General features: G+C 32.2%; 1 protein-coding gene across 1 annotated transcript; it reads right to left on the bottom strand.

Annotated features, from left to right (window-relative positions):
• Positions 1 to 4,334: 4,334 nt before the first annotated feature.
• On the bottom strand, positions 4,335 to 8,133 carry LOC120579298 (F-box/FBD/LRR-repeat protein At3g26920). The gene is made up of 5 exons (XM_039831201.1): positions 8,036 to 8,133; positions 6,265 to 6,458; positions 6,012 to 6,149; positions 5,644 to 5,932; positions 4,335 to 4,573 (listed from the first exon to the last, which is right to left on the bottom strand). The coding sequence occupies exons 2-5, from the start codon at positions 6,316 to 6,318 to the stop codon at positions 4,500 to 4,502; spliced, it is 555 nt and encodes a 184-aa protein (XP_039687135.1). The 5' UTR covers positions 6,319 to 6,458; positions 8,036 to 8,133; the 3' UTR covers positions 4,335 to 4,499.
• Between the last annotated feature and the right edge of the window lie 10,154 nt (positions 8,134 to 18,287).

The raw sequence follows: 18,287 nt of genomic DNA on the forward strand, positions 1-18,287 counted from the left end.
CACGATTGTGAGATACAAGGTTTGTTTGAAGGTAAATTCTATAATAAACCCTAAACCCTATACACCAATTATTTTTTTGAAGGTAAATATATTTTTATGATTTAAAATTATAATAACTGAATATAAAAAATCTAATACGATCCATATTAACAATGAAATTCTGTTTTTTTTTCTCCTTAAAAAAAAAATGAAATTCTGTTTTTTCTTATGAAATTATATTTTTGAAAATATAAAGATCAATAAATGGGTTATTTATGCCATAAAACTAAGAGTTTTTTTATTCACATCCTATATATTTATATTTCTAACTCCAAAGGCTTAGTCTAGTGGTAAAAAGACAGGTCTTGAATCCGAGAGAACCCGGGTTCGAGCCCCGCTAGTGTCTTTGGAGGGAGGTAAATGTAATTACCTTTGTAAGTGCTCTTTGAGCCCGAAGGTCTTCCCTGCCTTGGACTGGGGCACCATCCCCTCACCCTAAAAATTTTGTAACAAAAAAAAAACATTCTATATATTTCTGGTTACACCCAGTTTTTTTAAAAAGTTTTTGATAATACCAAAATTGTCCTTTTATATAAATTTTCTTAAAATCTTGATTTCATTCATTGTCAATCTAAAATTCCACTCTCTTTCACCCACCAACGATCAAACAATCATGATGTTCAATTAATCGTTATGGAAGATTAAAGAGTGAATCAAAACATCTTTCATTCATACTCGATTGCATATAAATAAGTGAATTTTTTCTTCTTTTCCAATAACGCTGGTTTCAATTTTCTTCTTCTAGTTCAACTGCACTATACGACAGTTTCAGTTTTACATTGTTAAAGTTAACTTAAATTCAGTTTAAGTAGGTTCATGTAAACTTAGTTTACATAATCTACTTCAACTTAGTTTACATAACCTACTTAAACTGAGTTTAAGTATGTACACTTAAACTCAGTTTACATGACCTACTTAAACTAAGTTTACATGTACATACTTAAACTAATATTACGTATAATCATTGAACAAGGTTGAACTTTTAGATGTACACTTAAACTCAGTTTTTACATGACCTGCTTAAACTGAGTTTACATGACCTACTTAAACTGAGTTTAAGTATGTATACTTAAACTCAGTTTACATGAGCTATTTAAACTAAGTTTACATGATCTATTTAAACTGAGTTTAAGTATGTACACTTAAACTTAGTTTACATGACCTACTTAAAATAAGTTTTTATGTACATACTTAAACTGAGATTATGTTGAATCATTGAACAATGTTGAACTTTTAAATGTACACTTAAATTCGGTTTACATGACCTACTTAAACTGAGTTTAAGTATGTACACTTAAACTCAGTTTACATGACCTACTGAAACTAAGTTTACATGACCTACTTAAACTGAAGAGGGATCTAGGGTGTAACCAAGAAAAAAGAAAGATGCTTTTTGAAAATTAAAATTTATGGAAGGGTAATTTTATCATTTTTGGGTGCAACCAAGATTAAACAGGGTGTAATTAGAAAAACTCCTCTATAAACCATCCCTAGTGAATAAAGTACCTTGAAGTTCCATTTACCCCATAGCACACTGCAACGTCGACATGTTCTTTCAATACATTGTTTGAATAGTATGATGTCTTTACAGGGGCGGTTTCACCGCCCGGCGACCCCGGGCGGTCGCCCGGGCTCGATCGATAATTTTCGTACATTAGACCCAACCCAAAAGCCAATTAACACACTTACAAAAAGAAAAATTTGGGCAATCTGAAAATTCTCACACGCAAATAGGTCTCGGAATTTTATTTAACACACTATTGACGGGTTCATCTCTCTTATTTTAACGGGTTAATTGTTCAAATTGATCCTGTAATATACCTTATGTCTGAAAAATGACCCTTAAAAATACAAAACATATATTCTAGCATTATAACTTGAATTTCTTCTTATTTTTGACCATCCTGTGATATACGTGTAGTCTAAAAATGTGACCTACATGTTGAATTTTGTCATTATTTTTTTCATACATGATTAACACGTTAAAATATAGATTTACATAAAAAATTAATTTTCTTCGACCAGAGATAAATTAATTATGAATTTTCATTCCCTCATAATTATGAATTTCTTAAACAATTTATAATTAATTTGTATCTCGTTTAAAGACTACAAAATTTCATTGTGAAAGTTCTTATCATGTTCTAGTCATGCCTACAAAATTAGGGAACTAAATTTGACTTGTGAGTATACGCTTACGCGGAACAAAATTTCAATTTTGCACGTTTTGGTTGAAAAATCATAATAAATTTAAACGACTTCGAAATGTTATGAAACTTTACATATCCTTTTTATGTATTTTTATAGATGTCTCTGCAAATAATGAGCTCAAAATTCGATTTATAGGTCGAGATTTCCATTGTTTTGTTTTTTGAGCTTTTGACACTTTAAAAATTCATAATTAATTTGTCGTTTGTCGAAAATTTATAAATTTTTTGTGTAAAGCCATATTTTATCGTTCTTAACTTTTTTGGACTCCGCGTATATTACAGGGTTATAAATAATAAAAATTTCAAATTACATGGTCAAAATACATGTTATTTAATTATAGTGCCAATTTTCAGACTTCACATATATTACATGCATGGTCAATTTTAATTAATAATCCTATTTTAAATTGTACTTTTATTGACAAAATGATAAACCTCTTTTATTTTGATTTTTTTAATTATTAAAATTAAAAAAAATTGATTTATGACTATTGATATATTATGTCACATGTGAATTTGGGAAAAAAATTTCGCCCGGGCTCCATAAATTTCCTGGCTCCGCCACTGTGTCTTTACACATATTAGTTTTTACCTGTAATCTTGATTCAATATGAGTTGATTTTCTTTGATTGCATGAGTTAATTTTCTGTTTTTTTTTACACAATTTTTTTGTTTTTTCGAAGCAGCATTAGATCAACATGCATTTGTCGACCATGAGAAATATGTTAACTCCGTGAATAGGTACAAACTTGTCATATTGAATTTGATATCACAGCTTAGTTCCTAAACTACTTTACTTTTATATAATAAATCTTCATTTGTGCTATTCAGACACACGATATTCATCATACGTTTCTTTTCTCTCTTATCCAACAAGTAGTATTAAATAGAGTACAATTGAAAAATAAAATTAATATCATCTTACAAATTAAAAGTGCCAATTATTTTCCGTTAGCGGTGTTTTTTCCAAGACTTTTTGAGTTGTCGGAAACTAAAGAGACCACGGTGAGGGGGATGTTTTTGTTAGGTTGGGGGGCGGATGGGGGAGCGTGGAGGTGGAGGAGGAGATTATTTGCGTGGGAGGAAGAGTTGGTGGGGGAGTCTGTCGAGAGGCTGGCTAATATTGTTTTGCAGGTAGACATGTCGGATAGGTGGGTGTGGAATCTTCACTCCACTCAAAGATATACGATGCATTCAGCTTACTCTTACTCTTATTTAACAGTGGTCGACAACAACATCACTGAAGATTTTAGCCAATTCTTATGGCTTAAGGCGGTTCCGTTAAAGATCAACATTTTTGTTTGACGTCTTTTTCTGAATAGACTTGCTACAAAGGACACTTGCGCAAAAGGAATGTACTTGAGGCTAACAATGTATCTTGTGCGGCCTTGTGTGGTAAGGAGGAGGAAAGAGACCATTTATTTTTTCAATGTGACCATTATGGGCGGTTATGGCTTTTGGTTTCGCAGTGGCTTGGTATTGTTACAGTTTTACATGGTAATTTACATACTCATGCTAATCAATCTTGTGCTCTCGGTGGCCTTTCAAAGAGGTCTACGTTAGTGTTCTACGTCAGCGTTTAATATTATTTGGATATCGGTTTTATATGTTATATGAAAAGATCGCAATAGGAGAATTTTCCAAAATCACTTTGATCATCTTGAAGCTCTTATGGAAAGGGTTAAACTTCAAACGTATTGGTGGTTGAAAGCAAACGTCATCACGTTCGTTGTTGACTATCCCTCTTGGAGACAAAATCCTTGTTGTTATTTACAGACTGTCATGTAATGTCTGTTTTTTTGCTTTATGGTTGCTTTTATCCTTGTTGTGTTGTAATTAATACTTTTCAGCTCCCTTCGGCACACCTTGTGCTTGAAGGACTGATGGTTTGTTTTTTAATATATTTCGATTAGTTTCTTAAAAAAAAAAAGTGCCAATTTATTTTTTTGCAAATTAAAATTATTTTGGTACGGAGGGAATAGTAGTTTTCTAATTTATAACAATTATAAAATAGGTAAAAGAATCTACCTAAGAAAAAAAATAATCATGGTAAAAGATTTTACCAAAAGTGCTCAAATTTACACAAAACATATAACCATGATAACATAAATATAATTCAAACATTATTCTAACGTGGATAATACAGCTCAAAGTTCTTTGCTTCTTCAAAAGAAAGAAATACAACTCAAATATCATAATAACTTCCTTAACAAAATTCATAATAACTTAAAATTTTTGTACTAAAGGAACCTAAAAAACACAATCATTGCTACCAATAGATGATTCACTCTCGTCCATAGAATCAGACTCACTGGAAAGAACACCTGAGGGAAATGACAAACATAAAATACTTAGGTAAAACATTCAAAATTAAAATTAAATATTTGTTCTTGATATGCCAAACTTGTATTAAAATAAAAAATAAAAATGCCTAGCTATGCATAAGATGTTCCACTGCTAAGCTAATCAGACCAAACAATTGAAAGGAAAACACCTAACAAAGTTGGGAAAGAAAACAAATATATAAAAGTAAGACTTCAAAACAAAACTATAATCTCCAACCCAAATTCAAACATGTGAACTTATCCCAAGATAAGCAAAATGGTGTAAAACCAACATCTATATAATTCTTTCAATATAAGGCACACCATGGAATATAACCCCTATGCAAGTTGGGCATGGTGGATATATATTCAATGTTTGCATAAATTTAATTGCAGTCCTGTTTGAACTGCTACAATCAACCTTACACTGAGACTCATGCTTTGTAGTGTTGCTATTTTAAATTTCCTGTGGTCCTTTTTCTAACAATAAATACAATATTATTTCTTTGAAGAAGAAATTGATTTCTGGTCAAATTTGGGTAAAGACACGAATACATGGAATCAGAAGTCAGAACATAACACTAACGGCAAAGGCCTTATCCTATTGGTCAAGGTCAACTACATGGGTCAAACTAATCCATTTAAGTCAAATAAACCAAGTCTTCAAAAAGATCATTTATATCAAAATCAAAACATCAACACACTAACAAAAGACAGATAAATGAGGATTCATTTGCGAATACAACAATTTGTTTAATCTTTCTCAATGCAACTGTACAAAAGAATAAAGAAGGTACATGGTTAAAATGAGAGACGAAATTTATAATTGCACCCTCCTACCTATGCTGTTGCATCACATCAGAATTTAACTACAACGACTCATGAAATAGATCAACGTGGATATGAAGTCAATAAATAAGGCAAGCAAGCACTATCATATAAGGATCACATAACCTCAACTTGTGCAGAGGCAAAGTACATGACAATCGAAGTTCTAATTCAAACCACCAAATCTAGCAACCGTAAGATAGAAGCTAATGAAATGACACGAAGGATAAGTAACTACTTACCTGGAACATATCCAAATGTAAGTTTACATGCTGAGGAGGCCCTTGGACATGAGGATAATAGTGTTTCTATTTCAGGTGATCCAATGTACCAGATTTTCATGGTTTGTAAAACTCTTGCATTCTTCAAAATATACCTTGCTAGCCGAAGCTCACCTTGTAGGCCTAAGAAGCTGGAAATATCGAAAACTCTAAGGTGTAATGAAATGCATTGCAGAACACAATCTGGGTCCACCCAATTTTCTTTATCATCATTTTTAGTCCATGTTTGGTCATCGGAGTTCAAGCCAGCCTATTAATAATGCATGTAAAGTAAAATAAACATAAAGGTGTGCTATGAAAAGATAAATCTGATATGATCTTTAACAAACCTGATCAAGGTATAGCACTTGAAGCTTAGGGCAGTGTTTGAGAACTTCTACTAAGAAATGCCAACGATAATTGAGAGAGTCAAGGTCCAAGCGAGTCAAATTATGAAAGGTAGGAATAGCATCATTGAAGCGATACACCTAAAATAATGCAATACAAACTGTCAAATCATGGTTAAACTCCCAATAGCAAAAATAAAAGGGAGAAAAGAAGTACAGATCAATGACATTTTTCTTTTTCATATAATAATCAAACCTGAGCAGTTAAAATGCACATTGACAGAGACTGGACATTTTGAAGTACTTTCATTGGAAATTGAAAAAAAGTTGAATCAACGGCTGCTTTGGTCAAGTTACTTAAACTAAAGCTTTTCCATTTGCTACAGCTTAGAGAGTCCTCCTCATAATCAAAGCTTGGAGAGTCCTCGTAATCAACGCTAGAGAGTCCTCCTTATAATCAAACCATAGATCTGATATGAGTAAATCCTCAAGATTCGGACAATTACCTAATAGCGACATAAAATCTTGATGTTTTGGGAACGTTGTAAATTGTAAGTGAAGGGTTTTGAGCGAGGGAAGTAATAAAACGGAAGAACAACTAGGATCTATCCAAAAAAAGTTAAGCTTGAGAATCACTAGGGTTGTGCAGTTGAAAATGGTATTGGGCAATATAGGCCAACCATATATGTCCGCGTGGAGATCAAGGTACTCTACTCTGCGTTGTAGCACAATGTTGATCCATTTGGCGAAACTGGGAATGCGAAGAGTGACATGTTCATTGTAATCGTAGATAACATAGAGGCGGAAACTCTTAATTGGAACTGTGGCATCTCGCGACAGCAAAACGGAGTAGACAAAGTCGTTAAAGCGAAAATTGTCGTCTTTGTCCGTCAATCGGGTGATACTGAAGTCTAGAACAGGAACTGATAGCCAAAGATGTTTCCACCTGTTCGAAAGAATGCTTGTGGCAACCGCTTGTTTGGTTTCGAGAAAAGAGAGAATGTGACAGAGAACAGAATCGGGTAAAGTGCTTATCCTATCCGCCATTGGAATTTCCCACCGTTTTACAAGAAAGGATAAAAGACCGCAAACCACTGCAAATAATCAGATTGTTATCAGCAATTGAAGTACAGTTTAGTTGTTTTACCACAGATAAGTAATAGGGAAAGCTAGAGAGAACTTCACTCACCTGTCTTTCTAAAAACCCGCACATAATTTCATAAATATACATTTAAACAAGAAGAAAATTGTGTTTTTGTTAGAAAATACACATTTAGAGTATACAAATTATGTTTTATGGGATGCGTACTTCCAAAGTGCTTTTAGAGTGAGAAAAATTCCTCCGAAAGTTATGCCTTCACTGTCAAAAAGGTTTCATTTGAGGATGGTCAGAATTTTTCAAGACTTACTAATGGACTCTGATGGATCCAAATATGATTTCAGATAGAACGTTATGACGTAATTTGATCCCTGTAGCCGACCACACTTAGTGAGAAAAGGTTTGGTTGTTGTTGTAGTGATGGACTCTCATCCAGCCCAATGTAGTCCACAAACAAAACTTTCAGATGTGAAATCATAATTTTCCCATTCTGTTTACAAAGCAAAAAACAAACCAGAGCAAAACTGCTACTATTTTTTATTGGCTCAGATTTTTTTTTCTCCCAAAAATCAAACCAAACCAACTCATTAAACCCCTACCTCACGGATAAAAATTTGAGAAAATCACGTAGTTCAGTGTAATTATATGTGTTGGTGTCGGACACAACACGTGTCCAACTTCGAGTTCGACTAATCCAAGTAATGTTTGTGCTTCGTAATGGGTCTCCTCTAGCATATACAACAACAACAACGAACAACACTTATACCACTAAGTGGGGTCGACTACACGAATCAAACAAGGTACAAATCACTTGTTTCATTTATAATATTCGTTCATATTCATGAAATAATTAATTAAAACAAAACAAAACAGAGATCTCTCATGAATCTTAATGACAGCACATAGGAAAAATAAGAAAAATGAATACCTGAGTGGAGCGGGATCTGATAGGAAATCGGAAGAAGAGCGAAGAATATGCAGCGGCAAAGGAAAAGTGGAAGATTGAATTGAAATTTTGGGGTAGGGTTCTTCGGTTAGTGGAGGGAAGGGAATATTATATTTGAGTAAATAAACAATTATCCTGAAATGGTAAGTTTCGTCAATTACCCTGAAATTAGTATAACTTCAATTACCGTTTGAAATTGTACAACATTAATCAATTTACCCCCTCGTCAAATTCTTCAAGTTCGAGGAACATTTTGCTCATAAGTGTAAAAATAATTCAGGGGGTATTTGCAAAATGTTATGTTAACTAACAGAAGAATTTGGCAGAAGATAAATTGATTAACGTTGTGCAATTCAGAGGGTAATTAAAGTTTTGTTAATTTCAAAGGGGGTAGTTGATGAAACTTACAATTTCAGGGGGTAATTGCCTATTTACTCGTTATATTTTGTATTTTTACGGAAATAGGGAGATTTTTAACAAATATTTTTTAAATTCATTTAATAAATTATAAATTGAGTAAATAGGCAAAAACCCCCCTGAAATTGTAGCTTTCGTCAAAAACCCCCCTGATTTTTAGAAAATTTCAAAAAGCCCCCTGAAATTGACAAACGTTAGTCAATTACCCCCCCTCCGTTTGTTTTGGCTGTTAAATGACTTTTTTTTTTTTTTTTTGCTTTCTTCATCTTCTTCCTTCCACTTTTTTCATCATTTTCATGAATATTTATAAAAAATCCAGAAAAAAATTAAGAAACAACAACCATTAACAACATCATCATCATCTCATTACTAGCTTCTCTTGTTTGTTGCTCATTGTTGTTATCCAAAAGGGTCGTAGCAGAAAGATCAAGAGACAATTGATGATGATGATCAGTGTTGTTGATAATCTCATCGCTGCTCCAAAAAGGAAATCCATTTGAATGAGGGTTAAAAAGTGATTGATTCTGAAGAGGAGACATGAGTGATGATGGAACAATAACATCATGAGAATGAGAAGAAACGTTGCTGTTGATGTTGGTGTTCATGCTATTCATCATAACCCTTGTTCTTTTTCCAACAAGTTCATGATCTTTTCTGTTATTCATTCTGTTGTTGATGAATTCCAAAGGGTTGTTGTTGATTAATTCAAGAAGGTAACAAACAAGAGAGAGAGAGAGAGAGAGAGAGAGAGAGAGAGAGAGAGAGAGAGAATCATTAGAAAGTGTGTGAGGTTGATGATGATGATGTTGTTGTTAATGGTTGTTGTTTCTTAAATTTTTCTGGATTTTTTTATGAATGTTGATGAAGATGATGAAAAAAGTGGAAGGAAGAAGATGAAGAAAGCAAAAAGAAATTAAAAAATAGTCATTTAACAGCCAAAACAAATGGAGGGGGGTAATTGACTAACGTTTGATAATTTCATGGGGGTTTTTGAAGTTTCTTAAAAATCAGGGGGTTTTTTGACGAAAGTTACAATTTCAGGGGTGTTTTTGCCTATTCACTCATTATAAATTTAATTTAGTGGCTTAATTGCAGTTTAAACCTCCTAAGTATCACAATTTTACGATTTTAACCCCTAACTTTTTCTTCTATAGTACTTTCCACAAAATCTCTTTAGTCACTTTGTCACACGCCTTCTACAATTTCATGAAAACTAAGTACAAGTCTTTTATCTATATGATATCACTCAACCACACGTCATAGTAAGAAGATAACTTTCATGGTCGACATCCCATGTACAAAACCAAATTGGTTATTAGTCGGTCGAGTCTCTTTTCTTAGTCATTGTTAAATCCTTATTTCTCGTAACTTCATGATATGACTCATAAGTGATCGTATAGTTTAATTCCCACATAATTTGCACAATTTTGTACATCCCTCTTATATATTCTTATAGATCATAATTTAAGTGTTTATCTCCATTCATCCGCTTCAATATGTTTGTTAGATGCTAACCCGAGGCTAATTTGTTTTTTCTTTCTCTCTCTCTTTAGAACTAAAATGCTTAGAATTTTGCTCTTTCCCCTACACTTTTCGCTCGCGTCCTGAAGCATAGTCCAAAATATCCATGTGTTAGTTAACTAATGCAAGTGTAAATTAATGTGTTAGTTAACTAACGTTGTGCTACTTAAGTAACGCATGTGTAAAGCACTGCGTGAGTTAACTCACGCAGCCATTAGCACATGCGTGAGTTAACTCACGCACACTCTACATGAAACCAGAAGAGGTAGAAACCTCTATTTTCCCTAATTTTTCAATCCTTCTTTCATACATTCATTCAAGCATACATTTTTCATCATTCATTCAAACATTCATTCAATCAACGAAAAATAACAAAATAAAACAACGAAAAAAAGTAATGAATAATGTCATAAGAAACAACGCTAAAAAGCGCAAGTGTAATAGGTTTACAACTAAATCCAACAAATGCCATAAAAAATTAAAAAATAAAAAAGCTACGCAAGTCATACTGATCCATCATGTGGACTCCTACTCCTCATCCGCGAAGCCGGCATCTGCTCCATCATGCTCCACTCAGACTGTATGCCCTGCATCAAGCGCATAACCTCCTCTGGATTATGAAACATAGTAGGATGTCCCATTTCACCGTCCACTCTGGCCATGATGTTGTTGATGATCTGGTATGGGTCAGGAGGATGTCTGGCCCTAACCTCCTCGTAAGGATGGACAGGATGAGGAGGAGCAGCAGCTGCATAGTCAAGAATAGTCGCATGGGGGTTCACGGTAGGATGTGATACTCTAATGAACCATCTCATGTACCCCCTAGTATGAGCCCACGGCTGGTTATTCGGAACTGGATCACCCCTCTACTGATGGCTGAGGACATGTAGAGCAAACTCCGTGAAGGCCTGGGCCACGTCATCTGCCGCAATAAGCTCAATGTCTGTAGGAGCCCTCAGAATAGTCTGGACATACCCGTACTGCCTAAGAACCCGCTCTAGCAAGTGACGGACCATCCTGTCGCTGTCGTCCATGATCCATCCGGAGTACCAGCATATGTCCTTATAGGGCGTGATGTGTCGTCGTCTCTCGTACGGCCTCTAGGTGACATGTGAATGGTCCAACGAATCGATGGCAGCTCTGTAGTGTCCAAAGCCCCTGGGAGGTTTCCATTGACTCACAAGCGGGGAAACAGTAGGGTCATAGTCATCATCATCAATCCTCAGAATGATGTTCGAAAAGTGCGCCAAAGTCCATCCCTGCAAACACAAAGAAACAAATATTTATAGCAGCGCAATAATTATACAAACAACTAAACATTTACGATCCAATAAGTAAAAAAGAAGAAAAACAAATATTACCACAAGCAATGTCATGTAACCACCACAGGAGGCCACATATGAGTCGGAGGTAAGAGATAGCTGTTCATATAGGAAAGCAAGTCCCATCCCACCCCATGACCAGCTGTCCAACTCGTCCATATCTTGCAGCGCAAGCAACCAAAGAAGATTAATGTTTTTATTGTTCTTCCCGGAAAAAATGGTCCATCCAAGCAAGAGCAACATAAATGCCTTAATGCAAGCCAGCCTAACTTCAGCTCGCTCGTCTAGCTCCTTCTGTGTGTCAGGCACAAGCAGCTGATTACACATATTGAAAAGCTCCTCGTAGCGCCTCTTAAGTACACCAAAACTGATGTGAGCAGCACCCTGTCTTGTTAGCTCCTTAGCGGCAGCCTCCACTATAAAAAGTAGGTATGTCTGCATCATCTCTAGCCCCTCATCATAGGTTAACTCTCTATCGGGAAGGAGCCTCCAAGTGACGGGGATGCCTAGGTGACACGCCACATCATCTAGTGTAATAATCATCTCCCCAACAGGTAGATGGAAGATGCTGGTCTCCTCATGCTATCGCACAAACGATCTATACAATTATTAAAAAACACAAAATTGGGAATGAATTTCCTCCGATGGAAATATCTTCGTTCTTCTACAGTGATACAATTTTTACCATTAATTATCCTCTCTCTCATTTAAAATTCCCACATGCATTAATTTTTAATGGATAGGATTTCACTAGACACTCATGTCACCGAAGAGGATTCAAACCCCACAAAATTGCAAATACAAATTTATATATTTCTTTTTAAATTTTTATTTTGGAATCAAATGTAATTAAGGAATTTCAAACTCCAATGAGTCCATTAGAGTATATCACTACATCTACAGTTATTTATATTGACTACCTATGAGATTAATCCGTAATGATTAAGCAGGAAATTATCTCTCCATTCTCAACTTTTTGATGTGAATAACTTGATTAGAATTTGAGTTCCCGAATCCAGTACATTTTTTTTAGATATAATAAATTTCATTAAAATATGAACCACAAAGCACAAGCAATGCTATGAGAAAACTAAAATTACAAACAAATATATAAGAGAGCCTATGCATCACAAGCAGATCAAATGCAATAAAATGATTGGACTAAATCGCGTAAATCAATTCTAAATATGCATACATATAAAACAAGAGTAAATAGGCAATTAGCCCATGAAATTGTAAGACATCAATTATCTCTTGAAATTGCACAACGATAATCAATTTACCCCCCTCTGTCAAATTCTTCTGACAGACAACATGACGTTTTGCAAATACCCCCCTGAAGTTTTGCACTTATGTGCAAAATGTCCCCCAAAATTAAAAATTTATATGTTTTTTTTCTTATCCTTGACTCAAAAGATATTAAAGACAAACAATCAACGATTATCTTTAATATTTAAAGCTTACAATAATAATACATCCTCTAAAAATAATGCAGAAGTAATAACTTCATATTACTTTAGCAAAAATGCATGTTTAGTTCAATTTTTAAGATAGAATAATTTTATTCAAACTTATCTTAAGAAACTGCTAGAATTAATTATTCATGAGGAATGAGTGTCTCTGACCTACTTTGTTATGAATTGACGTGTCCCTATTTAAATAAGTCATAAGTTATGGAGAATTGAACAACCAAATTGCATAACAGAAACAAAATAAAATAACAGACCCTTTTAATAATGAAAGAGCCATGTAAAGTATTAAAGTTAATTGTTAATTGTTAATTGCTTGTCTTTATTATCTTTTGAGTTAAGGATAAGAAAAAATAAATAAATTTTGAAGTTCGGGAGCATTTTGCACATACGTGCAAAACTTCAAAGAGATATTTGCAAAACGTTATATTGGCTAACAGAAAAATTTGACGGAGGGGGTAAATTGATTAACATTGTGCAATTTCAAGGGGGTAATTGACGTTTTGTTAATTTCAAGAAGATAATTGACGAAACTTACAATTTCAGTGGGATAATTGCCTATTTACTCTATAAAACAACGTCCAAATATATCAATGTGCACGAACTAATTGCTCAATATTAAAAGGAAAGCATGCATGTCTTCCACTAAAACATTGATTTGCATATATTTCATTTGTGTGGCTTCAGTGCTAAGGATAAAATCGTAAAAATAATATTGTTTCCGATTTTCACATGGTTTTGCGTTTGTACCAACACAGGAGTCCTTGATATTTGTAAATTCTGAAAATTAAAAATTAAGTGTTAATTAATTAGTAAACAATAACGATAAATAAAAACCATTTGGCAATTTTATTTTCTTTTGAAAAATATTGAAGATATAGTTAACTAGTCATTAGGAGTGTTAGGTAGTAGTTAGTGGATTTCTATTATAGATTTTGATGTACTCTCTTACTTCACTTTATCATTTGTAATAATTCTATTATTATCAATACACAAGAGTTACAAGTTTTTTCTCTACTTTTTCATGAATGTCATATTTCATAACAACAAAAAAATAATTATATTAACTCACCAAATTTTTCAGGGGAATTTTTTATTTTCTTGAACATTTTGAAACTGTCCAAAATAGTGAACAATGAACTTGAAAGTTGAGTCTTTAACTCTTGAAGCTTCCATGGGAGTTTGGTTGAAAAAGGCTTAAGCTTTTGATTCACATCTTCATTGCAATCTTTTGAACGTGATGTATTATTAATAAAATATGGGATACACCCGATTGGTCCAATGCCAATGATCATAAATTTTCGTCCACCAAGATCATAAATTTTCTGAAAGTAAAGGTTGACGAAAAGTGTATATCATATTAAAATTGAATTAGTGACAAAAAATTAGAACGTATACCATGAAGATCGGTTCAAATTTCATCTATAAATATTATAGAAGCCAAACTCAAACATCAAGTGTTGTTCTCTTTAATTTTAGTTGGTATTTTATATATGTAACATTATTTCATGTATATAGATATTTGATATGTTGGGACACAAGTTCAAACATTTAATTATCCATTTTTCAACACTTAAAAGTGCATGAGTTTTGCAGTTGGAATCTTTCAAACAAAAAATGGAGATTAATAATATAAACTAGAGATTAATAAGGGAAGATGTTTGAGGGATATAAAAGTGATAATCTTTATATTTAAGTCAAAAAAAATTGTGCACTAGTACTACAGTCTAAAGCGGTACGTCAAAATAGTAGTAGTTTAAATAGTTCAACAACAAATATCTACTTTGGAACAACTCGAATTTGCAAGTTCTTCTGTGACTTTTCGAGATCAAATATGAGCTTACCACTTTCTTCCATCAGTTGCTATTTGAAGAGAGATGCTTGTGAAATAAATTGTCGAGAAATAGTTTTTTGAAGTAGCATTCAACAACTTTTTGCCAAAGCTCATTCCATTTAATTTTATGCATTAAAAAAATATCTTTTTTAGTAAGTACTTAATTGATATTGTACTTGACCTAACTTCTCCTTAAAAATGTAGAGAAATTGAAGAAAAAAAACCGAGTTAAACGTTATCTTAATCTCCTACCACAACAGTGTAGAAGCAACTGAATTTGGGAGAGAAAAAAAATTAGAAAATAGTTAAAAATAAAAAAATTGGAAAATAGTCAAAAGTTTTAAAAAAAATGAAAATTGGAAAATAGTTAAAAAAAAATCGGAGAGGTAGCACTCAACCAAGCAATACTAAAAAAAAAATGCATTAGCATAACAAAAAACAGACAGACGGACATAAAATATTACTTTAAACGTTAATGTGCGTGTGTGTATATTCACGAGGTTGAAGAAAAGAAATAAAAATATTTGGTATCATTAAATGACATCGTGAATAAAAATATTTGTGAGGTTGTGATGATTAAGCAATATTGAAATTAAATATATAAGTGATAAAAAGATAATAAAATTCTTTTAAAAAAAAAAAGATAATAAAATTAAATGGAACGGTTCAAAAAAAATAAAATAAAGTTATATGAAAAGAAAACATATTGAAATATAATATTAAAAAATAAAAGAAAAGGTTTCCAGCGTGAGTTGAAAAGAGGTGCTTGTGAAATATATTGTCGAGAAGTAGTTTTTTAAAGTGGCATTCAACAACTTTTGGCCAAAGCTCATTCCATTCAATTTTATGCATTAAAAAAAATTCCTTTCTAGTAAGTACTTAATTGATATTGTGTTTGACCTAACTTCTCCTTAAAAATGTAGAGAAGTAAAAAAAAAGTCGGGTCAAACGGTATCTTAATCTCCCACAACGGCAGTGTAGAAGCAACTGAATTGGGAGAAAAATTGAAAAATAGTTAAAAATAAAAAAATTGAAAAATAGTTAAAAGTTTTTAAAAATATAAAAATTGGAAAATAGTTAAAAAAAATCGGTGAGGTAGCACTCGACCAAGCAACACTAAAAAAAATTATATGCATCAGCGTAACAAAAACACAAACAGACAGACATAAAATATTACTCTAAACGTCAATGTGTGTGTGTATTCGCGAGATTTAAGAAAGGAAATAAAAGTATTTGGTACTCCCTCCGTCCCTAAATAAATGATCCAGTTGACTCTGACACACATACCAATGCATATGTTTTATCTTTGATATCTTCAATTCTCTATTAAAAAAAAATTATAAAAATTTAATATTTTAAAAATACTCATCGAGACGAATTCAACAACATCTTACATGATATTATTTATCTTTGTGAATTAGTATAAAAGTGTGGTCAAAGTATGTCAAGTCAATAACGTATATTGTCAACTGGGTCATTTATTAAGGGACGGAGGGAGTATCATTAAATGACAGCGTGAATAAAAATATTTGTGATGTTGTGATGATTAAACAATATTGAAATTAAAATAATTGATAGTGTGTTTGACCTAACTTCTTAAAAATGTAGAGAAGTTGGAAAAATAGTCGGGTCAAACGATACATTAATCTCCCACAATGACAATGTAATGATTAAACAATATTGAAATTAAAATAATTGATAGTGTGTTTGACCTAACTTCTCCTTAAAAATGTAGAGAAGTTGGAAAAATAGTCGGGTCAAACGATACACATTAATCTCCCACAATTACAATGTAGAAGCAACTGAATTTAGATGAAAAAATTGAAAAAATTATTAAAAATTATAAAATTATAAAATAATTAAAAAAATGGTGAGGGGCAAAATGGGAAATGCACCCAAAAAATGATGAGGTGACACTAACCACACTCTATCAATAGGAAATTACAAAAATGTCCCTTTTAGGGACAAAATGGTAAAATCATAAGCATTAAATTTTATAATATAGGAAGTAAATTATATAAAGCAGTGTAAAATAATTTCTTACGTTGCTTGTTGAGTTTAAGATTCCACATGAACCTGATGCATAGTTGATACATGAGGTTATTTGATATCTCTCAGTTGTAGAGACACTAGAGTATGAAGGTGGCATTGGTAAACCCAACTTAAGAGCTAGAAAAAATATTTTCATTAAAGTTTGCCTAGCAAGTCAAAAAAGCGTCATAATTTAAAAAGAGGGGGAATATTTTGACTCCAAGAGTAAGTAGAATAACTTACTCCAAATCTTAACCTTTAATTACAATTTTGATTAATGGTTTAGATTAATTGCTATAGTAGGCTTTAATTCCATTTTCTATTGTAGTCAACACTTATCACTACAAAATAACAAAACAATAAATGTCATTTAATTCATTGATTTTTTTTTGTTCTTCTCCCATTGTTTTTTTTTTTCCAGGTTAAAAGAGTTTTTGAGGATCAATTGTAAAATAAGCATTTTAATTTGTCGTTACAATCATTCTTTTTCTACATGTATGTTTTTCCTATGTGTACAACTTTTTTACAATCATGAGCTCTTTCTCAAATAACATCATCATCTATGTATGTTCTTGACAACAAAAACTAATTAAAATGGAGATGATTATTTTAATTTGTCGTTATTTATATAAGAAAATACACCAATTTATTTATTTTTTATGCAATTATTGTATAAAAAAAAGATCATGGTTACTTCCTCTATCATTTTTTTTTCGTGACAGATTAATACAAAAATTTGTGTTTACAAATAATATAAGAAAACATCATGATTATATTGAAGAAAGCAAATAAATATGTCGTATAAAAAATAGTAAAGGGAGAAGAATAAATAAACAATTCTTTAAATTTTACTATTGTTTCCTTAAAAAAAAGAAGGGAGAAGAAAAAAAAATTGTGGTCAAATAAAAAACTTTGATGTTCTTGACCCAAAAAAAAACTTTGATGTTTATTTTACCATTAACTCTCACAAATTCTTTTAACGTGAAAAAAGAAAAGCAATGGGAGAGGAAAAAAATCAATCAATTGAATAACATTTATTGTTTTATTATTTTGTGGTGATAAGTGTTGACTACAATAGAAAATGAAATTAATATTGCAATCAAAGGTCAAGATTTGGAGTAAGTTATTACACTTACTCTTGGATTCAAAATATCCCACCTCTTTAAAAATGATTCAATTTATGGATTATATAATAATAGTAATTTCGTCACAAATTCCTTTAAAACAAAAAGTAATTAGGTAAAATAATAATAATAATAATAATAATAATAATAATAATAATAATAATGGTTAATAGGTCTTTACCCCTTGTAATATAGGTCATTTCTGGTTTCCCCTGTAAAAATTTTATTTTGATTCACCCCTGTAAAATATTTTTGTTTTGATTTACCCCCTAATAGACCAAACAAAAACCAATTTAATTTTTTTTTTTAAGAAATTTTTGTTTTTGTTTTTTTTTTAAAATATCAACGGATGTGAAATCTCAAAACTTTTGTATCCTCATGTTTCATTTTTCCAATTTCCGGTTTTCATCTACTCTGCTTAAGTGTAGCCTAACTTACCAATTACCATTGTGAGCATGTCTGGTACATATTATGCAGATCTGTCTCAATCGTTATAATTATTATGCCATGCAGAGG

The sequence above is a fragment of the Medicago truncatula genome, chromosome 3 (genome assembly GCF_003473485.1).
Source record: "Medicago truncatula cultivar Jemalong A17 chromosome 3, MtrunA17r5.0-ANR, whole genome shotgun sequence".
Lineage (NCBI taxonomy): Eukaryota > Viridiplantae > Streptophyta > Magnoliopsida > Fabales > Fabaceae > Medicago > Medicago truncatula.

What these genes read in the sequence shown, in the direction of transcription:
- LOC120579298 (XM_039831201.1), bottom strand. Translation starts at nt 6,318, where the DNA reads ATGAAAGTACTTCAAAATGTCCAGTCTCTGTCAATGTGCATTTTAACT. An exon ending in AAGTGCTATACCTTGATCAG is followed by an intron (nt 5,933 to 6,011) that starts GTTTGTTAAAGA and finishes CATTATTAATAG; the next exon opens with GCTGGCTTGAACTCCGATGA. An exon ending in TACATTTGGATATGTTCCAG is followed by an intron (nt 4,574 to 5,643) that starts GTAAGTAGTTAC and finishes CATTTCCCTCAG; the next exon opens with GTGTTCTTTCCAGTGAGTCT.